This window comes from Eumetopias jubatus, unplaced genomic scaffold (assembly GCF_037043125.1).
Source record: "Eumetopias jubatus isolate StellerSeaLion01/CBP00866 unplaced genomic scaffold, mEumJub1_p1.0 scaffold_2, whole genome shotgun sequence".
Classification (NCBI taxonomy): Eukaryota; Metazoa; Chordata; class Mammalia; order Carnivora; family Otariidae; genus Eumetopias; species Eumetopias jubatus.
Window position 1 is genome coordinate 111,941,109 of NW_028274808.1, and position 22,184 is coordinate 111,963,292.

General features: G+C 50.3%; 1 protein-coding gene across 2 annotated transcripts; it reads left to right on the forward strand.

The window, feature by feature from the left end:
• Positions 1-1,930: 1,930 nt before the first annotated feature.
• PITX2 (paired like homeodomain 2) lies at positions 1,931-17,009 on the forward strand. Of its 2 annotated transcripts, XM_028121347.2 has the most exons (4): positions 1,931-1,976; positions 2,461-2,598; positions 13,743-13,948; positions 16,446-17,009. In XM_028121347.2, the coding sequence occupies exons 1-4, from the start codon at positions 1,931-1,933 to the stop codon at positions 17,007-17,009; spliced, it is 954 nt and encodes a 317-aa protein (XP_027977148.1). The 2 variants fall into 2 exon arrangements, with proteins under 2 accessions (XP_027977148.1, XP_027977147.1); XM_028121346.2 differs by lacking the exons at positions 1,931-1,976; positions 2,461-2,598 and adding an exon at positions 12,671-12,878.
• Positions 17,010-22,184: the final 5,175 nt, after the last annotated feature.

The window sequence follows — 22,184 nt, forward strand, 5'->3', positions numbered from 1 at the left end:
GTCTCAGGTCTCATTTTGACTGCAAAATAAATCCCCAAGTCACAAGGACACTTAGGAGTGAGCTAAGAAACACGCCTTGACCTTCTTTTCATTCCTTAGAACAGAGTTCTTGAAGATTTGTTTTGTATTGCTTTGTTTGGTCTTCAGCACTGAAGCTTGGGAGTGGGGGGAGAATGTGTAATAATTGACTGACTTTACACTGAGCGACCCCATCTTTTTCTTTTGTATATTTCATTCCTTAAAAAAATAAAAACGATTTGCAGTTACCATCTGCAATGCTTCGGCTACCCGCTAATAATGCAGCCCCTTCAGATGTTAAAAAAAAAAAAAAAAAGATTATCGAATTGATGATGACATGCAAATTTCCCCTGAAATTATCATAAGTAAACATTTGAAGTCTGGACTAATAAAATCCCATCTGTGTTACTTCATATCGAGTTAGTAGAAAGCTGTGATAATGAATTTTGTAATATCTCACGAACAGACATCTCAATCAGGGACTAATCCTGTGATTTTACTGCAGAATCACTAAATCTGGAGCCGCCAAACTGCTACTTCTGGGCCCCCGGGCCTGCAAGGATCTGCAGAGCCCCCGCCCACGTCCCAGCTAACGGGTGGGGGGAACCCCTGGATCCCCACGCCGCCGCGCTGGGCAGCCCCTCCTCTAAGCAGCGACCTTGGCCAGAGGCCCCCGAGGCCCGACTAGTTCCAGGAGAGGCCGAGGAGCCGGGAAATACGACCCAGAGTCGAGCCAGACCCGCAGCTCCCTGCCCCGCCTCTGTTCTTGGGCCAAAGGGGCAACGCCCGCTCCTACCCTTAGCCCTGGGCCGGAGCGAAGTGGGCCCTCCCGCCGCCGGCGTACCCTGGTTAGCGTGAAGAGAGGCAGGCGCGGAGATCCGAAGGGCCTGGGGAGCCCGAGACCTTCTTTCTTTTCTTCTGTCTTTAAAGCAGCCGCGGCTCTTCTACCCACCCCGACAGCGTCTCTCGCCACCCACCTCCCCCGGTTTGCCTGTGGCGGAAAAGGGGGCGCGCGTTAAACGCTTGGCTCGCTGCGCTGTGGTTGGAAATTTGAAAAAGATTTGGTTTGCCAGGGACAATCGGGGGAGCCGTTCTCTACGAGTTATTTCTATGAGTCCTTGGTGGGAAGAAAACCCTCCGGACGTTTGCCCCGTTCCCCTCCGTCTCACTCAGTCCACCCCGTTTCGCTCCTCTGCGATCTTAAATCTTACTTTAGGGTAAATAAATGGCCGGGTGAGTATCTCCAGGGGAAAGTGTGGCTAAATATGGAAAAGTGGCTCCTGATGGATGAGAGGCCCGAAGCCAGCTCGCTCCTGGAGCACCCTAGGCCAAGAACCTTAGAGTCCCGTTCATTCCAGAATTACAGAAAATCGAGGACAACTACTGTATAGGACAGTTACGAGTTGACTCTGATTTTCTACAAAGGTTCACTGAGCTCCTACTCACGGAAAGCACTGTGCTTAAATGGGGGCCTTCCACACAACTTCCTCAAGAGACAGGTCCTCTTCACTCACCCCAAAATTTTGTATCTGCTAAGTTTGGCCCCGTGTTCAGACGGGCTCTTCAGCCCTGACACAAACATCTTGTGAGTAGCTCCACAGCCTAAGTCCCCCAGAACACGATGGATTTATCCGTCCAGAGCGCCTGGGCCCATTCACAGCAACTCCGCAGGGAGAGATCCCCTCAGGTCCATTCAGAAGTCCAGGACCAGGGGCTAGGGCGGGGCTGAGGCTGGGCGGCCAGAGGCTGTCAAGTCAGAGAAACACGCCGGAAACCCAGCACAGAGTGGGCGCTTAACAGCGAATCTGAAGTAGTCCGTCCGCCCCAACGGTAGCCTCCTCTGAGCCCCGCACTCTCGGGGACCGCCGATTCTCACAGCCCTCTTTCTCTTTTCTTTTGCAGATAACGGGGAATGGAGACCAACTGCCGCAAACTGGTGTCGGCGTGTGTGCAATTAGGTAAGGGTCGCTTCTCCCGCCCGGGTCACCCGACGGGGAGACCGCACCGCGGGAGGGCGGCAAGAGGGCACCGGCCCCCTGGCGAGGCAGCGGCGAGGGGCTCTTCCAGGAGGGGCCGGCCGGGACCGAAAGGGACGCAGAACCAGGACGCCGGTGGCCTCCCCCAGGGGCTCGGGGGTGGGGGCGGCCGTGGATAGGGAGGGAGCCGCTCGCCGCAGCCCGACGCCCGGGGCCTACTCCTCCCGGAGAGAGCCGCTGGCAGCCAGGGAGGCGCGGAGAAGAGTACGCCGCCCTGCGCCGGGTTGCCAGAGGGTCCGGGAGACGGGAGTGCCCTCCGTCCTTTCCTCTAACTGGGTCTTTGCTCTTTGTCCCTTTTTCTCTTCTTCGTCCTGCTCCTCCCCCGCCTCCCCAACACCCCCGCTTCTTTCCGCGGCGGTCCCGGGCGTCTCTCTACCCGCTTGTGGGGCGGGCGCGCGTGGCCCAGGCGTGCAGCCGGCGGCCGTTGAATGCCTCTTCTCCAAAGACTCCGAAATCAAAAAGGTCGAGTTCACAGACTCTCCCGAGAGCCGGAAAGAGGCGGCCAGCAGCAAGCTCTTCCCGCGGCAGCATCCCGGCGCCACTGGTAAGGCCGGGAGCGAAGCGCAGGCCGCGCGCAGGGCACCCGCCTCCGGGCCTCTCTGGGCTTTGGGTTAAGGCGCACGCCGGCGAGGCCGCCAGAGTCGGCGTGCCTGCTCCGTGACTGAGACACTTGGCCTCTGGGTGGGACGGGAAGCAGCCGTCCCAGGGACGTTAATTCCTTTCCCCAAATTATACTGCACTCCTGAGACCCAACACCTCTCCCTCTTGCTCTTTCTCGCTCTCTCCCTGTGGCCTGATCTTCTACCCATACCCCAACCTATCTCTGTGCCTCTGGCTGGCGCGGAAAAGTAGTCCAACAGCGACCTCTGTTGCCCGCCATGTCCCACTGCGTGCAGCACCACCAAGGGGTCCACCCCGCCCCTGCAGCTCTCAGCGGTGCCCCGCCCAAGGCTGGTGGGTGCGGGGTTTACCACGGGAGGCTTGTGTTGGCAAAGATTCGCCTGGCCGGGAGGTAAAAGAGCTCACTGGAGCCCCGCGGAACCTCAGGGCAGCGACCGTGCGCAGCAGCCAGGGGTGTACTGAAGTGTGTGCCCCTGGCGACGCGAACCTACCTGTTGTGCAGGTTGCAAGGCCTCGGGTCTTGGTCGTGTCGTTGCTTAATTAGCTGGTTTCATTGTGGACGAGTCAAGGGACACTGCTGCTCAAAGTCTGCAGGCTTGTGTAAAAGTTAAAACGCCTCCAACCCACTTCACAGGCTTTTGCTGAACTGAAACTTACCCTTTAATTGTGTGTGTGCGCCTGTGTGTGTCTAGGGATGAGGGGACAATGTTCCCCTTAGAATACATGCGAAACTCAAACTTAACCGTTCTTCTATTCTCCGGGTTTTCCAGGTTACTATAATAATAAGTGCCTAGCCTTAGGAAGTTGTTGACCTTTGATAGTGTGAGGAGATAAAGCCCCCCACCGCTCTCAGCCCCTAACCCCCTCTTTCCGGATTAAAGTGTAAGGATACAAATGTAATGTGGGCCGGAGGGGGGCGAATTGGGACCCCCGCCAAGTAAACAAACCATATTACTAAGAAGAAAACAAAGGCCCTGCATTCGGGCTTCCCAGTAAATCTGAGAAAATTATCATTTGTCTAAATAAAACTTCTAAAGTGGTCTGGAGCAGAGCAGTCTCGACACCACAATATCGCGAGTCCTCCTGCTGGGCCAGTTAAACGCTCACTTGTCCGGGATTAACCCCATGGGGTTAAATGGGGCCATGCAGAGATAACGTCGGGTGATTTCTGTCATTAAGGTTGTGTTAAATTCTTCCTCTGTTTGATAATCGGTCGTAAAAATAAATTATTAGACCGGAGTATGTTTAGGATAGGGTTAAAAATCAAGAACAGCGATGACTCCCGGGGAAATATTTTGTGCCGGTTCAGCCCTGGCCCTGGCGAGACTTGGGGGAGCTCCCCAATCTTGCTTCACCCCGGGGTGGGTTGGCAGCCGCGGAGCTGAAGCTGAGGTTTCCCGCTGCGCTGGGAGCAGGAGTGCTACAGAGTGTCTTCTATCCCGGCCCCAACCCAGGACTCCCAGACCTCAGGAATGGTTTCTGAAGACAGGTGGTCTCCATCTGAGCTAGGGAGGCAGGGCCCTTTGGAGGGGAGGCTGGAGATGGGTTGGGGGCCTCCTAGGTGGGCAAGAAGCGGCAGAGAGTGGGTCCTTTCTGCTGCAGTCACAGTCCCCACTTGGGCCACTGAGCATCCATTTTTGATCATTAGAAAATAAATAAAGAACTAGAAATAAACGGATGATTGTTTTCTTAACCATTACTTTCAGGACAGGATTATTTTAGTGCATGTGAAAGGCTCTACACTGGCAACAATCTACCTTTTGGACCGGAGAGGAAAATTGCTGCCTAAACATGTTTAACGCCATTAATTAAGAAGAGGCATGTGATAGGGAGAAATGCCGAAAATCTTGATTTTTATTGGCTTTTAGGGATGTGGTAGGAAAAAAATGTCACACATGTGTAGGCAAAACTACAGTGCCTCAGAAGGAAGTTTGCCAGAGTCCCCTCTACTGAATATAAGTTAACTTAACTCATGTGATAGGCAAACTCCTGGCCACAGCCTACTTTTAAAAGAAAGATTTTTCTCCTTTATTTTTTATAACTTTTTTTTTTTTGCTTTCAAAAAGAAAAAAATGTTTACAATGACGTGTTTTCAAAAGGAATCATGATGCTTTATTTTGGCGCAACCCTCTCAACCCCCCAAAAACAGTGTGCTCTCATTGAAGACTGAAAACGGTCTCTAAGTAGACAAGGTTAACCTCTGGAAGGCTCCAACTCTGCGTTCCTTCCCAAGAGAACCCTGTCCCCTTGATAGCCATTGGGCTGACCCACGGTTTGGCTGGAACCCTGGAACTGGAAGGGGCATGAGGTCGGCTGCAGGTTTGAGAGAGGGTTGAAGGAGGAATGGCTAGGCATCCAAGTGGAGGGAGGAAGAGTTGGCAAGTTAAACTGTACCCCCAGAAAGAAGGGACAGGGGTCTGCTGAGAACGTCCCCCTAGAACAGAGATCCTTGACTTCCTTGCTTTGGGTGTCCCAAAAGAAGCCTCTTTGCTGAAATCAAACAGTGCTCCTGACTTTCAGGAGCGGGAGGGAGTGATCCTCCCCTGTCAGTAACCCTTAAAGTTTCGGGGCGGTGGCTCTGGTTTGCGGGCTGAAATCGGACAGAGCTGCCACCCCGTGGTCCCGGCGCCCAGCTTCCGGGACCATACTTGGGCGGGTACCTTCGCCGGGCCTTTCTCGGAGATGCCATTAATTTTTAAATAGCTTTGGCTCAGTGGATGAGCAGCAAGAGTCTCACCCAAGTCTCTGGGATGTTCGGACTGCCTTCCCTTGGGAGGGAGACTCCAAGGCCCCTTGTGGAGCCCCCAGCCGCGACACACACACTCTCAGCAAGCAGCTAGATCCCAGTCTTCTTCAGAGGACCCGGGGTAACCCCCGCCGCCTGGGCGGCGGCAAAGCCTTCATTCATTCAATCAGCAAATGTTTGCCGAGCACATACTACGTGGATTCCTAATGTACCCCCTGAAAGCAAATAAGCCGGTTTCCTTTCGCCGTCGTGAAGCCGCTTTCATGCTAATAAGGGTACCAGCGAGAGCAGTCCAGACCGTCTCTAGCGAAACGCGAAATGGTGGTACGTGCAGCAGTGCTTGGGGCCTGAGTCGTTGTCTGAAAGAAGGGGGATGTTTAGAGGGTATAAGGCTCTTAGTGATGAGGCCCGGGGCAAGGGACAGGGGGCAAGCAGAAGGGGCGTGAAGTCTGAGGCAGAAGCAACCAGAGTGGGGAACAGGCTTAAGGAGAGGAGATTTCCATTTTTCCTTTGCTACCGCTCCACCCCACCCCACCCCACCCCACCCCGCGCCAACTCTAGCTTATTGGCAGAAGCTGCCTCTGCGTTTTGTGGGTTTTTTTTCCCCCGTCGGGGGAAATTGTACCAGTTGTGCAATAGGTAGTCAGTCCCTGCGGATCTCCGCCCGCAGAGGTAGTCTTTACCGGTCGTCGTGTTCCTTGCTACGGACACCAAGCGCGCTCAAAGTTTTTCGTAAGGCTGGTTGGGCTGTTATTCCGCACCGCCCGCTGTTAATATATGCAGCAGTTGTTAGAACGACTCGGGAGGGAAAGGGAAATGTATAACGAAAGCTTATTCGTGAGCAGGAATATACTAATGGAACAATCTGATGTCTTCTTAATCCTATGTAAAAAGCTTTGTCGTCTTTCTAATATTGACTGAATGGGTAATTAATGGCTCTTCATCTAGGCGAATACCCTGTAATCCAAAGATAGGCAAAAGACAACAAGCCCAAGGTAGAAGACAAAAGGCCCAACTGTGGCCGTCACCCCCCTCCCCCACCAGGGTCTCCAAATAGGAAAGTTTCCTCTCAGGAGAAAAAAAGCAGGAGTGAGAGAATACAGGTACCTTTCCTAGGCTAGACTTAACCACAGAAACTGGTCACCCAGGTCAGTTGACTACTCTGCCCCCCTACCCCCAGTCCTCTCTGCATTTCTTTCTTCTCAGTTCCTCTAGGGAGTCACCCCCCTTTGGATCCTGAGGAGAACCTTTTCTTTCCCCCAAACCCCATCTTTCGTTTGGGGAAGTGATTGATAAGAGAGGACCAACACACAAGGTCCTCAAAAGGCTCAGACAGAGGATTGAACCCCTCTCTGATCCAGGTGGAGACTCCTTTCTTTTACCACCGAAGGCAGAGTCTGGACAGACTAAGATAGGTGGGAGGGAAGGAAAGAAATTAATAGGAGAATAAGCAGCAAAATTGTGTATATGTGTTAAAGAGTGATCAGGAGTGGTGGAGTCAACTCCATTGTAAGGCTCTGACATGAAGAGTGCCCCAAATTCTCCCAGCATGTTTTTAACAGGCTGACATTTTAATTTAAACCTTTAGAAGTAATATATTACTTGGGTTACTACGATGAGGTGGGTTCCTTTTTTTTTTTTTTTTTGTCAGCTGACAGCTTTTAAAATATTATTTCGCTAGGGAAATAAAAGCTTCATCTCAGATTATAGGTGGGTATTTTTGGATTTATGTGATTTATGGTCACCATGACAACTAATGCTGAATGTTAGCTACCAGCATGTCTGGGAGAGGGAAGACAGAAAGAAGGGAGAGCAAGAGAAATAGAAAAGGGAGAGGGACAAGAGCTAGAGGGGAGAAATACAGAAAAGAGAAAAAGAGGCGCGTTTTAATCCAATTTTTTTAAAAGTGACTTTAGTCAGTCCCTTGTTATTTCTCCTCTCTGGACCTGGATATTAATGTCTATCTCATTCTCTTTTCTCTCTCTCTCTCTCTGCCCCCCATCTATCCCCATCTCTCCCCCATGGCTGACACAAATTTATCCCATTCTCTTTATTTGACTTTTCCTCAGCTAGTTGTTTTCTGAGATTAAACGATGGCCTAATAAACCTGCAGTGTTAACAAACTAATGTAAAAAGGCATATAGCACGTGGGTTTCATGGTTTCAGAGGCATCCCCTCCCCCAACCCGTCCTGCCCCCTCTAATCCCTGCTCTTCTCTTCATGCGCCAGTGTGGGGGTACCTCCCCTACCACCCCGAGCACCCCCAACCAGTTACTCCAAACCTCAAGTGGTTGAGTGTGGGGGACTAAAATATGAATGCCGTCTGCAGGGACCCAGAGAATGTGGGTGCTGCTCAGTACATGCACAGATTTATGATTCAGAAAATAATCGGCCCCTTTTTACAAACCAGCACCTTTTTAATCCGTTTAGAGAATGGGATGGGGATGGGGATCAGCCACAGTAAAGTTTTTCATTTCTGGGTGCTTCTGCTTCGTGGCTGGAGCCGGGGCGGGGCGGGGCGGGGGGGGGGGGGAGCGGTACAATGAAGGGGGCCTTTCCAGCTCTATTTGTGTGCAAAGAGAGAGCCAGCAGAAGAAGGAGGGGAGAAAAGGCCACTTCTTGGGCAGGGTGCAAGGTCTCCATCTGACCTCTGTGCCTTACACCACACACGCACGCACACACAATCACGCCTTGTCACGCGGCTCTGAACTGAGTCTGGGCGGGCCACGGCCTTGAGCTGGCCTGGACCAGAGCAAGACTCCCACCCCTCTACAATCTGACAACGCAGGGAGACATCTAATTGAGCCATCTTCCAGGTGAGCTTTGAGGACAGATTTTTTTTTTTTTTTCCCCACAAGTTGTGTATCGCTCGGTTGAATATCAGCCCATACTTGGGCCACCGCACCCGAGAGTTTGGCCGCGCAGTCCAACCAGTCTCACCAGGAGGGCCAGAGGGGCTTTGCGCAACTACCTCTACAGAGTGTGAAATTAAGTAAGACCTTAAGACTGGTAATCGGTGGCAAATACCAGCAGCTCAAAACACTCCTGACCCCGTGTCACACATTTCCCTCCTCAAGGGTGTTGCTTTGAAAGAATAAGCAAGAAAACCGAACTGAGAATTCTTGAATGTCTTCAGACTCGAAAACCCAAACCCGCACTGGGCTTCCTTACGTGGAGACCTTACAGCACCTCCAGTTTCCCTGAACTGGCCACTCTGATGCTTTCCTGGATTGGAAATTTCTGTGACGGAGGTTAGGAAGTTCTAGAAATTTCTAGAACCAGTCAAAGAAGAGTGTGTGTTGGGGGGAACACAAGGGTAGTGCTCAACCTGCAAAATACATAGGATTACTTTCAACCCCTTCCTTATCGACACTACCAGTATCTGTGCACCCACAAGTTTTTTTGTAGATTAAGTCTCCGAAGTTGCCCACCACCATCACCACCACTGTTTCCGTTGAAAAGTGTTTCTTGGTTTCCCACTACTCGCTTTTCACCATCTAGACTTTTCATGTTGGTGTACTCGTACCATCCATGGAGTGAATTCTGTGGGCCTGAGAAGGGGGTCGGCCAAGCTCACCATGTGTGAAGTGATTAGGAGATCAACTCTGGAAAGATGCAAAGAAATGCCTTACTGGCTCAGCTGATGGTTGGGGGAGGCATTATATATTATGTATGTGCTTATCTAGATAGACGAATGACTGATTGTTAGATATGGTTATGTTCTTACTTTAACTAGAGATCTCCAGATGATTGTCTTTATTTTCCACTTGACTTTGCAATGGGTAGATACAATATAAGATTCTTTATCTTTTTAGGATTTTAGGCTGCCTGGAGATCACCAGTACTTCCAATATCTCCCACAATTTGGCACTATGAGGAGCTGTCACTTGCTCTTGGGTGTTTCAACCACTTTGGAAGCTGATTTGGAGACTAGGTCTTTCATATGTGTATTTGCCATGATGTGAGTTCTGTCAGTCAACAGAGCCATGGAGTTTAAATCAAAATTCTGTGGGTTTAATGAGAGATGGGCTTCGATATCTATATGGTTCTGTGGAGCTTCTCAGCTCTCCTGAGTAAGGAGTTTTAAGAAACACCCAGAGCCTCCACCAAAAATTGCAGCTCCGGGGTTTGACTCTCAAAGAAACTAATACTAAGAAAGAAATTGTGTTCACTATGGTAGGGAGTTTTTTGTTCTTTCATGTGATGGAGTTTCTTCATGAAATGAAGCTTTATGGGTTTGGTATTTTGGGGATCGCAGCTATGCTGAGGTTTAAAAAGAAGAAACTGGAATATGATTAGTAAACACATTGGGCAGAAAAGAGCTGGATTCATATTGATTTAGTTATAGGTCATCGGCTGGCAGTGCAATGGGAGGAAATATTTACTTTACACATATACTTTATGATCTTGGGGGAATTAGAGGAAATTCAATAAGAAAACGGCTAGAAACATTTAAAATCCTTATTTAAAAGACTTAAGCAAATTAGAGTCTTATCAGATTAAAAACCACTACAAATGTAAGAGCATTGTCTTCGGTGAAACGCTGTGGGGTCTGAGGAGATTCTCCGCCAAATCTCAGGGATAAAATGCGTCATTTAAGCACCAGATAATGAGCAGAATGTAAATTAATTTAACCTTCTTTACCAACAGGCTGCTGGTGTAATATGTATAACTTAGTGATAAGATTGCAGGACCTAATATAGCTGGATGTATGAGCCTTAGCTAATGCAGACCTGTCACATGGGGATGTGTTCTGCACTGAGCAGGTGTGTGTATGCTTGAAATGGGGTGAACTGGAATAAAAGGTGAAAACCAGAAATGCTGATTTTAAACCTCACTATAAAGAAAATTCCTCCTTGCAGCTATATTTTTCTTAAAGTAGGATGATACTTCTGGGGAGAGACTGAGGAACAATTCTCATTTGGTTCTTTGGATGGCTCTCAAGCATGTTTAAAATGGGGGAGGAGTTGCAGATAGGGTTTGGCAGGGAGAGCCAGGCAAAGGAGAGACACATAGGTTACAAACGTATTTGTAGTCTGCTTCATCCACTCTGCCCCAGACCGCATACGGTTTCCCAATCTTGTGAACAAGGACAAGGAGGGAGTTTTCTGGAGATACCTCCTACTGGTGTTACAAATCATTGACTGTAATGTCAAACAAATACACATTCAGGGATGATAACACTAACTCCACAATAAAGCAATCACCAATGCAGAAACCCAAAGGAGATTAGTTTGTGCTCTCCTGATGACCTAAGAAGAGGACAAAAGGACTTTCCAAAAATTATTTTGAATGATATGTTTGTATTTCTTTGGAAATTAAAGATTTTTGGAAATAGTGTTGTAAAGAGTTGGATGTCCCCAAAGATGGCTTTTTTCTTTTTTAAAAAATAATTGAGTAAGGCTTTGCTTTTCCTAGCTGAGTGTTCTGCTAGGTTTTTACCCTTCGCCCCCACCCTACCGCCTCTGCCTGCTTGGACTTTAAAGATTCAACAGCCTTGAGCTCCCTAGGAAAAGAAAATGACTTAAAAATTATCCTTGAAATTGGTTATTTGGCAACATTCTTAATTGTATGGAAATTCATTAAAGCATATTTTATATATAATTAGCTCAAGGTTGTTGATTCTGCGGGCTTTATGGATTTGAATCTGATTGATAATAAAGTAAACAAGAGAGTCGAATTTAAAGCGGGCTCTCTCTAGGGCTAGGACAAGCTTAATACAGTGTACAAGGAATTTGAAAGATCTAGGATATGTGTCTTAATCAACGCTAAGTAGAATGGATAAGCTTTCAGCATTTTGAAAATGCTGGGTTAGGGTTTCTATTCTATAGTGTATTTTCTGTCTGGGTACTAATAAGCATTACAGAGAACGTGATCTGAGGCGACTTTTTATTCTTGTATAAATCCAGAGTGAACCACCAAACAGTTGTTCGTTTAAAGTCAAGGTAATTTTCTTTTGACGGGTCCATTTGCTTCTCGATTTCTAATTTATTAGCCTGCCTTCTCAGGGCTTTGTCTTCTTTGCAATTAAAGTAAAGCTTCTTCAGATTAGCGCAGCATTCACTTGACAGGCTGTTTGGAAAATTTAAGCTCGGAGAGGTGATTTGTTGCTGTTTTTTAAATTTTCTGGTTTTAAGTAGCATGTCTCCTTTCCATCCAGGAAGAGAAAAACATCTCTCAATTGGAATTGGATGTAGTGAGATACAAAAGGAAGGGGTGGGAAGGCTTGTTGATCCTTGTACCTTTCAGCCCTCGACCTTTCCGCTCCTTTCTTCCGAGCCTTTTGCTCCCGGCCTCACCTCTCTACCTCCCCGCCTGAACTAAAAGCCGGACGGTCTTCGGCCGGGGCAGAGCAGAATTCCCGGGAGCCGGCGGGTGTAGACTTTGTGCGCACAGTGAGCTATTAGCCCGGCCCCACACAGCTGATAGGTGCAGACAGAGCTGTCCCTCCGCCGCGGCTCGGGGTCTCCTGATTGGTGCGGAGCCACGTCACTCCCGCTGGGCGAAGGGTCTGGGAGGAGGCGGAGGCGGGGAAGGTTGGGAGGGCCGCTGCAAAGTGACGTCTGGGCACCAGGAAGCCCGCCTCTGGTTTTAAGATGTTAGGCCAACAGGGAAGCTCGGAGCCGCAGAGCTGGTCCGTCGCTCGCCCAGGTGCCGGGAGTTGAGCTGCTGCGAGTCCGTGCTCGGGCTCGACGGCCCGAGGGGGTGTGCGTGTGCGCGCCGCGGAGGGTGCGCCCAGAGGCCCGCGCCGCTGCCGCTGCCGCAGCCGTCGCTGCGGGGGATCTAATATCAGCTACCTGTCCCTGTCACTCTTGACACTTCGCTGTCAGGGCTGCCGCGCGAGGGGCGGGCAGATCGCGAACGCCGTTAGCTTTCCTTATTGGAGGGGTACTTGGGGGAGGGAGGGAGGGAAGAAAGGGGTCTTTGCCCACTCTGGTTTCGCTTTGGAGCTTGGAAGTCTGCTGCCCAAAGACGCTCCGAGCTGTGCCCTCCTACCCACATCCCCATGTCTCCGTTTGCCCGCTGACTTGCCGCCGCCGGACCCTTTCGCTAGAACCTTCCTAAGGAGACGGGGACAGGGACGGCTCGGTTCAAAGACTCAGCAGGGGTTGTGCTCCCTGGCTTTGCCCGCGGCGGCCGCAGCGGGGAAACTCCGCGCCTATAGCGCAAAGCCGAGCAGGCGGCGGCGGCCACGGGGTTTCGGCCGGGCGGCAGCCCAGGACTTGTAGGGCGGCGCGCTCCTTCGTCCATGAACTGCATGAAAGGCCCGCTGCACTTGGAGCACCGAGCAGTAGGGACCAAGCTGTTGGCCACCTCCTCCTCTTCCTCCTGTCACCATCCCCAGCCACTGGCCATGGCTTCAGTCCTGGCTCCCGGTCAGACCCGCTCCCTGGACTCTTCCAAGCACAGGCTGGAGGTGCACACCATCTCTGACACCTCCAGCCCCGAGGCCGCAGGTAAGGCGCCGCGCGGCCCCGCAGGTACCCGGGTCTAGCCGCCCCTTTCGGCTCGGCCTTTCTCGCCCGCAAGGAAGTCGGCCCCTCCTGGGGGAGGCGTGGTGGGAGTGGTCGTTTAGTTTGCTTCCCGCAGAACTTCCGGAGCCAGGATTCTTTTTGGCCCCGTGTTCCTTTCTCCCAACCTCGACCGCCTGAGGTGCCGCGAACGCCGCGAGCCATTCTCCTACTCTTCCCTGTTCCTATCCTGGCCTGCCGAGGTTTCCTGGGTCACAAAAATCCCAGCATCTCCGTTCGAAGACGTTCAGAGGCCAGACCCCAGCCCCCCAACCCGGTCCCTGTTCTCTCGGCTTTTAGCTCCCGAGAAGCTGCTCCTGTTAGAAAAGTATTACCGAAACTACGCCGCAGAAGAAGCGGTATTTCTAAAGGGCAGAAGAACTTGGGTGGGTGGGTGACCGAATCCCAAAATCTACCTTTACTAGCCTTCCGAAATCGCATCGAGATCTGAGGGGGCTCTGTAAAAGGCGCGCGTGCGGGTGTCCGAGGAGATTTGGTGTGTCTGCGCATAGGCGTGTAAATATACTTGAAAGCAGAGGCTATAAAAATGAATGTGCCTTTGCCCTGAGATAAACATGTAAATAAAACGTGCGGCTCTGGGGGAGGGGAGGAGATGGGGCGCTCACACCCACACTCGCATCTGCACACCCTACAGTCGCAGCGCTCCCCGCGGCCCGGAGAGGCCGCTCACACACTCCTCCCCTGCCTGGCAGCCCATCGCATCCCCGGCCTCCGCCGCCGGGTCCAGCTGGAGTTCGCGGGTAGCAGGTGGACGTGCTGACGGGAACCTTTTGTGTGTTTCGTTTTCAGAGAAAGATAAGAGCCAGCAGGGAAAGAATGAGGACGTGGGCACCGAAGACCCGTCCAAGAAGAAGCGGCAACGGCGGCAGCGCACTCACTTCACCAGCCAGCAGCTGCAGGAACTGGAGGCCACTTTCCAGAGGAACCGCTACCCGGACATGTCCACGCGCGAGGAAATCGCCGTGTGGACCAACCTCACGGAAGCCCGAGTTCGGGTAGGACCCCTCGCGGAGCCTGGGAGTGCTAGGAAGGAAGCCATTGTAGAGATGCAGGCCACGTAGACCGGGCGGAGGGAGTGCGGAAGGCGGCGTCTCCCGGAGGGCCCGGGTGGTGTGTCTTTGCAAAAGCAGAAGGCCTCTCGGCGACCCCGGTTGCGAGGTTACAGCTCCCCCTTAGGAGACAGGCGGTAGGCCTGGCGCGGGCGCCCGGAGCGGCACCGGCTCACTGCCCCGCCACACCCCGAGCCTTTCCGAACCGGGCCGCGTGGCATTCCCCTGCACAGGGCATTGTGTTCCCGGCCTGCAGTCGCCAGATGAGCGCTAATAAAATCCCTCCCAGGCCAGGAGGCGAGAACAGGCTCCAACCTGTGCGCTTTTAACAAGAAATGCCGCCGGAGACATGCAAGATTTGGTCCTCCTTGGGAAACTTTCGCGCCCAGCCTAGCCTGGCCTTTTCTCTCTCTACTGGCTCATCCTCCTTATGTAGTCTTTGGGGTTTTTTGGCCATTCAGGTCTCTCCCACACCCTATCCCTAGTTTTGTGATCTACGGAAGCAGTTTTGATACACACCTACTATCCTGTTAGTCCTCTTAGAAAGAAAAGAAAAAAGAAAGACTTTTCCGTTTGGTTTATTTATCTTTCCTCAGGAGATTGTTACTAATACCCTTCTTCCCAATAATAATAGTTTTTTTTTTAAAGGGGGGGTGGCTTACCTTTGTAGCAAATCTGTACTTTATGGATTGGCAAAAGTGAACTTAAGTTACCCAGTAGCAACATCCTGGTTTATTCCGGTCAGTGGAAAACTCCAAATGTGTTAGGATTCTGGAAGCAGAAACACAAATAGCAGGATCCAGAGGTTTGCTGTTAAGAAAAGGAAAAAGGAAAAAAGAAAAAAAAGCTCTGGGTGGAGAAATAGAGCCCCCAGTTAGAGCAGAGAAGAAAGAAGAAAACACTATACAACAATAATGACAAAAAAATAAATAAAGACCACAATGCTTTCCCAAAGCAGAGAGAACGAAGGCACTCTCTGGGTGGCATTTGTGTAGGATATGTGGCTATGCTGGTGGGTAACAGCCGGGATGAAGTTGAAAATGGTTTTAGTTTAACTGCTCAGAGCTAGACCTCTGGCTCTCCGGCCGCGTGGTTTTGTGCAAGGTCAGTCTTTCATTAGCTCTCCTGCGCATCAGGGAAGGGGACTTGCACGTACTCTTCTTGCCTGGGCAAAGTTTAGATGGCCTAGGGTAGAAATTGCAAGTGATTAAAATAAAAACACAATCAGTGCGTTCTCTGGAATCCTTCGGAAAAGATCTCTTCCCCCACCCCACTCCCTTCGGTTTTTCTGCAATCCCTCTCAGGTTCCCTGCCCCTACCATGCCGGGCTTTCGCTTCCTCTGGCTGCCTCCATCCAGGCCCGCTGCGTGTCCAGCCAAGTGGGAGTGAAGCGTGCTTTTTTTATAGCAGTCGGGTGCAAAGAGGAAGGGGGATAAAAAGGAAATCGAGAATGAAAGGGAAAAGGAAAAAAAAAATGGATTAGGCGGCTGGGCCCGGCTGAGATGTGTAATGTGAAACATCACCGGTGTCAGCTCTGAAATCTGGGGCCAGGCCTCGCTCCAATACACAAAAGCCACAGTCTGCGGCGACGGGCGGTCCCGATGTGGATTGAGAGAAGGGTTGCGTCGGGGCCACCGGACGCGGGTGGGGGCTGACCGGGTTAGGCGACTGCTCCCAAAGCCAAGCAAATGGTCTGGGCCCGGCGGGAATGGCGCTGGGTGCGGCGGGGGGGGCCTGGCCTGGAGTGGGCGGAGGGTGAGAACAAGCCGAGTGAAGGGAGGAGGAGGCTGCAGAGCGACCCATTCTGGGTTCCCAGAGAGTTACAAGCCAAGCTCGAGGAGTTTAGGAGGCGAAAGGGAAGGTGGTCTTTTGCTTTTTGATTCCTTATTTTGCTAAGGGAGGATGGGGGTCGAGGCCTGGCGCCAGTTGTGAGAGCACGTTCTGTGGAGTGGGGGGCAGCAGGGGAGGTCTGAGACAGGAGGGAGGAGCTGTGTGAAAGAGAGCCCGGTCCTCTGGTGCCCTAAAAGCCCCTTGTCCTCATCACTGTGTCTGTGGCTTTGGAAGGGAAGCAAGTTTGCAAGGCGGTCGGGTAAGGGTTGGGCGGAAAACCCGCTGCCCCGCGTTTATTTTACAGTAAGTGTTTTTGGATCCTGAGGAGGGCCGGGGTTAGTGAACAAGCCACCCACAGGCCACCAGGTGTTGGACTGGGGTTTGTGGCGCAGGGAGCCTGGGCCTCCCTCGCTTGGATGGGGCTCAGGCAGCTGGGGTCCCAGGGGCGGTGGGCAGTTGGGGAGAATTTTGGGGACCGGGATGTGTGTGTGCGCGCACACGTACGTGTGTGTGTGTCTGTCTCTCGGAGGTGGTGGCCTCTGTGCTTTCTGGCATCAAGGTTTTACTAATCCGATCTGTGGCATCTGTTTGCTCCCTTGCCTTCCACCCCCAGGTTTGGTTCAAGAATCGCCGGGCCAAATGGAGAAAGCGGGAGCGCAACCAGCAGGCCGAGCTGTGCAAGAATGGCTTTGGGCCGCAGTTCAACGGCCTTATGCAGCCCTACGACGACATGTACCCGGGCTATTCCTACAACAACTGGGCCGCCAAGGGTCTCACGTCAGCCTCTCTGTCCACCAAGAGCTTCCCTTTCTTCAACTCTATGAACGTCAACCCCCTGTCATCGCAGAGCATGTTCTCCCCACCCAATTCCATCTCCTCCATGAGCATGTCGTCCAGCATGGTGCCCTCAGCTGTGACCGGTGTCCCGGGCTCCAGCCTCAATAGCCTGAATAACTTGAACAACCTGAGCAGCCCATCGCTGAATTCCGCGGTGCCGACGCCTGCCTGTCCTTATGCGCCGCCGACTCCTCCGTACGTTTACAGGGACACGTGTAACTCGAGCCTGGCCAGCCTGAGACTGAAAGCAAAGCAGCACTCCAGCTTCGGCTACGCCAGCGTGCAGAACCCGGCGTCCAACCTGAGTGCTTGCCAGTATGCCGTGGACCGGCCGGTGTGAGCCTCGCCCACAGCACCCGGATCCTAGGACTGTGCCAGATGGGGCAACTCTGCCCTTGAAAGACTGGGAATTACGCGAGAAGGTCGTGGGCACTAAAGAAAGGGAGAGAAAGAGAAGATATAAAGAGAAAAGGAAACCACTGAATTAAAGAGAGCTCCTTTGATTTCAAAGGAATTTCCTCAATGTCTGACATCTTTCACTAAAAGTATTTCCGACAGTTGCAAGGACACACACAAATGTTTGACTGGATATGACATTTTAACATTACTATAAGCTTGTTATTTTTTAAGTTTAGCATTGTTAACATTAAAATGACTGAAAGGATGTATATATATCGAAATGTCAAATTAATTTTATAAAAAGCAGTTGTTAGTACTATCACAACAGTGTTTTTAAAGGTTAGGCTTTAAAATAAAGCATGTTATACAGAAGCGATTAGGGTTTTTCGCTTGTGAGCAAAGGAATGTACATACTAAATGCCACACTGTATGTTTCTAACATATTATTATTATAAAATAATGTGTGAATATCAGTTTTAGGATAGTTTCTCTGGTGGATGCAATGATGTTTCTGAAACTGCTATGTACAACCTACCCTGTGTATAACATTTCGTACAATATTATTGTTTTACTTTTCAGCAAATATGAAAAACGTGTTTTATTTCATGGGAGTAAAATATACTACATACAAATTCGTCTGGATTCTTTCTGCCCTCCTCTGTCACCTGGCCAGGGTTTCTCACTCACTGCTTCCTAAACAAACCAGTTCCCTCTGCCCGCCTAGTTAAACACACAAGGCAGCAGGACTTATTTAAATTTGGTAGAAATAAATTATAGTCATTCCTCAGAAACTAAAAAGAAAAAAAAAGAAAAGCCACTCCCAGGGGTAAAAAAAAAAAAAAAAAAAAAGGCCGCAAAGTCTGGTCTTGTCTCCCAGATTTTTCTTTGGCTTAAACCCAGAGGATTCCATTATTGCTAGCAAATAATATAAGAGAGAAAGAAGAAAGGAGAGAGAAACTTAGGAAGTATGTCAGCTTGGAATGGCTTCTTTAGGGGGGAGGTCTTCACATCCAGTAAATTGTTCTGGAGAATTATGTGTGTATGTGTACATGTACAGTTTATATACATTCCTCTCAAGGGGAATACATCTGTAATAAGTTTACAAGGAAACACCTCCAGTTCAAAATATTTAGGCCTCCACGTTTATCTTTCAGGCTTAAGTAGAGAGATTCTTCATGTTATATTGCATTCTATTTCCAAATCCTTTCGAGACATTAAAAGAAACAAAGACCATTTCTAATAACTACAGCCCTTTAGTTTCCCAAAGAGCCCAGGGGTTGAGAGGTTAGAGTGGAGTTTCCTGAGTCTTGTAGAGCAATATGTAGTTGAGGCAAAGGTCACGCTCCCCATGTTTTGTTTTAAATAATATTGACCCATTAATTCTAAACCTGCTTGTTCCTGAAATTATACAGGATTATGGTTTGCAAACTGCGGGACAATGAAGCAAATCAAGATGAATTACAGCCCTGGCCCTCCCTCCCATCCTCTGACATCTAAACGGGGAATGAGGTCGGTGTGAGTGTTTAAAAGAACCTTAAGCACCCGCTCTTCCTTTGTTGGTGGTTTTCAGCCTTTTTTTTTTTTTTAATGTGAAATTTGATTTCGTAACAAATCGTAGCAAATAGACTTAGTCCGAAGGAATTCATTACCGAGGCGCTGAGGGGGGGGCGGTGAAGGGTAAAATCTGAGGTCCTTTGCTATTCTGGTCACCCTCCTCCCCCCAGTGGGCGAGGACAAACATAACCCTGGGGAATAGGGAACGGAAAAGTAGCCAGCAGTTTTCTGGGGGCGAGAAAACCTGTGTTTTTGCGCTTAGGTTATTTTTATCTGGCTGAAACTTTACCTATTAGCTTTTGAGGCTCAGACCCTGAGTCTTTGTTCTGCATGGGACTGCTGCTGCCACTTAAAGAGATCGCCGATAATGTCCCCGATTTAAGATCGGTGCTCAATGCACATTAACTTTCTTTCTTTCTTTCTTTTTTAAGCTCTGCCTCTAACCTACGGAGGGATCACGCGGCAGTGGGGGGCAGATAAAAGCCCTTTGGCCGAGGGTCACCTCCGTCCTTGTTGTTCACTTGAGAGCAGTGGAGAGGAAAACGGTCCCCACGGGCGGACTTTGGCTTCTGGAGCCGCGGAGCCCAGCGGTCCGGGCCTCCCCGAGCTCCGCCTGGTATGGGGGGAGGGGCGGCGGGGGAAGGGGAGGGAGGGGACTGGGAGAGGGGATTTGGGGATGGGGGCTGGAAACGCTAACGAGACCTGCTGGGAGGATTTGCGTCTCCTGCAGGTCCAAGAGTGACTTAGGAGAGCTGGCTACGGGAGGCGGACCTCGGCCTAGTTTGCTGGCTGAAATAGAACTCTATTTCGAGGCAATTGATCAATCTGCAGAAAACAAAAATGGAAGTCGAGGTTTGGGAAGAGTTGTCTCATCCCCAACTTGAGTGGTGCGGGCTGGGGGCGGAGACTCGGGACTGATGAGAAGCCCTTTCTCCCACCTCAGCTCCTTTCCCTGGACTTCCAGAAGGAAGAATTACCCTCTTCACCACCACCTTGTTCCCTACACCCATCTCCGCTCGCCCGCCGACCCTTTTCCGCTCCTCTTTTTCCCTTCAAGTGAGAAAAGCCTGGTTCCCGAGCCAGTGGAGCCGGTCCTCTCGCCCCTCCCGTTCCCACGCGAGTCCCCCCTTCAGCCATCGCCACTGCCACCACCTCGGTTCCACTCAATCGATTTTTGCTGCATGTCAACACTTATTACCGGTGAGTGTGAGGGTATTTTTTCTCCTTCTCTAGGTCTCTTAATGATTTCTGAGCTAGTTGTGTATTAAAGTGCTTAAAGGAACCTTTAAGGTAATCTATAGCATGAACACCAACCTCCTCCGCTTGGGATCAAAGATGGCGAGCGGGAGGTCGGGGGCCCCCAGGAGTCCAGGCCTCGTAGGCCTCAGCCCTCTGCCGCCCACCTCTGCGCGCCCAGAGGCTGGGGCGGGGGGTGCTGGGCCAGGAACCCCGCACCGACGATTTGCGGTCTAAGGGCTTTCTCCTCCCCCCACCCCCCACCCCCGCCTTCCCCAGTCACCCCCTCACCTGTTACTCTAACCCTTTCTCTCGCCTGTCCTCGGTTTTTAAACTTTTAAATTTCCTAAGGCCTCAAACTCTTCAAACCCCTAATAGCGAATTCAAAGTGGTGGAGACCTGGGAAAAGGTGTGTGCGGCCCACGTTTGTCTCACTTTCCTCTCAGTTCCTAAATCTGAGTTTTACTGCCCATAACTTGGTTAGAAATTTAATTTAAAAAACTATGTTGGGCAACCTGAGCCGTGTAGGCGGTTTGATTAGGAGGCAAATCCTCCCCTTCGCCTCCCGGCCCTGCTCGTTCTTCCACCCCCACCCTGGTCCTGTGAGGTGCTGAAACCCGGGAGTGCCTTTAGGAGTGTAACAACAACGAAAATAATGGGGGAAAAATGAAGAGCATCTTAAAAGTCCCGTTATTCCTAGAAAGCCCCATAAATGAACCCTGTGAAGAGCAGCGAACTCTTTTTAAGGCGAGTCTATAAAAACCAGGCGCGTTGGCGAAGGAGGATAACCGCCCCCTGCCCCCCGCGTCGCGAATGTGACCAAACAAAGGTCTGTCCTGCAATCCACATCCTAATCCACGGGCGCCTTCGCCGCCGTCGCCGGGGCTCCCAGCCTCCCGCCCGCAGTTCTCCGTCGACGCGGGCTACGCTGGGAGTCCCTGGCTCGCCGAGGTAAATTTTTTAGAGAGGGACAAAAAAAAGGGGGGGGGGTGTAATAAGATCAGAGGCCTTTATGAATATAGAGTCCCTATTGATTGATTTATTAACACCCCCCCTCCCCCCGCAAGCAGCAGTTAATCTAAACACATGGAGAAACGAGAAACGTGACTGATTTGAGGGAGGAGAAGTAAACGGGAGAAGTTTCTTATAGCAGATTTTCAGAAGGAATTTTTTAGAACTACCCTTCCTCCCCCAGCATCCCTAATCTGACAATTGCATTTTAACTGAACTTGAGAAAGTGGTAATTGAAGAAGAGATTAAAAAAAAAATAATATGTTACGTAGAAACCTGATTTTAGACAAATAACTAATTTTCCTTTTCAGGTTTTAGCAAGAGAAACCAGAGAAATCTTACTCGAATCTTAAAAGTTTATTTATCACCCTGCTTCCCAACTCCCCTTTCCCCGCCCCCCACGAAGAGAGTCCTTCTCATTGTTGACATTCTATCTGAAAAGATAAAATCCAGAATTTATTGTGCTTGGGATGTATAACCTCATTCACTTCTTGCTGAGTATTTTATGCATTTTATGTGAATGTTGATTTTAGATTTTGTTTGAAGAATAGAGAAGGCCTGGAAAACATAAAATGTACCATTGAAGATGTATTTAATTCTACTTAATTGCCTTTAAAAAATCATTGCTACTTCTTTTGTAACAATGTATTAACAGTTCAGTGGCAACTGTGGAAAATGGGAGATAGTTAATTACTCAGTCAAAAAATGACTAAAAGAACTATATAAATTTCTTTCTAAAAATATTTTTAAAACATTTAATAAATGTATGGTAAAGGTGTTTATTTTTGGAGAGCTGTGTGAGGGATTGCATTTTTTTTTCCTTCTCTCTGAAGGGCTAAGAGAAGCTGAGACTCATTGGTTCCTCAATGAGCAGGGTGTGTGTCTGCACCCTCTGACTTTGATTGATCTTTCCAGGCCTAGTTCTCCTGTTCTTCCTGCAAAAATGTTTAAGGTGCTCCTCTCCCTCCACTTTGCCCTGTCTCTTCCCTCCCCCCCATCTTCTCCCTCTCCTGTTTCCTTTATCCATACCAAAGTTTTTTGTTTGTTTGTTGGTTTCCTGTTCTATCAACTTAGAAAATGGTAGGCTTATGCCGGGACCTCATATACCAGGGCGAAGGCTTGGTTAAGGTGGTTTCCTTAGAACCCCCAGGACTCTCTCTACCAAAGCTTCCTCTGTCCAGAAGTAGCAAAGCCTTTCTGTCTTTGATGACAGTTTGCAGCAGCGCTGGACCCCCTCGCTCGCAGTCCTGGGCAGGAACCTTCATCTTCGTCGCTCTGGCGAGATGAGACCTAGAATCGTCTCAGCTGTCCTTGA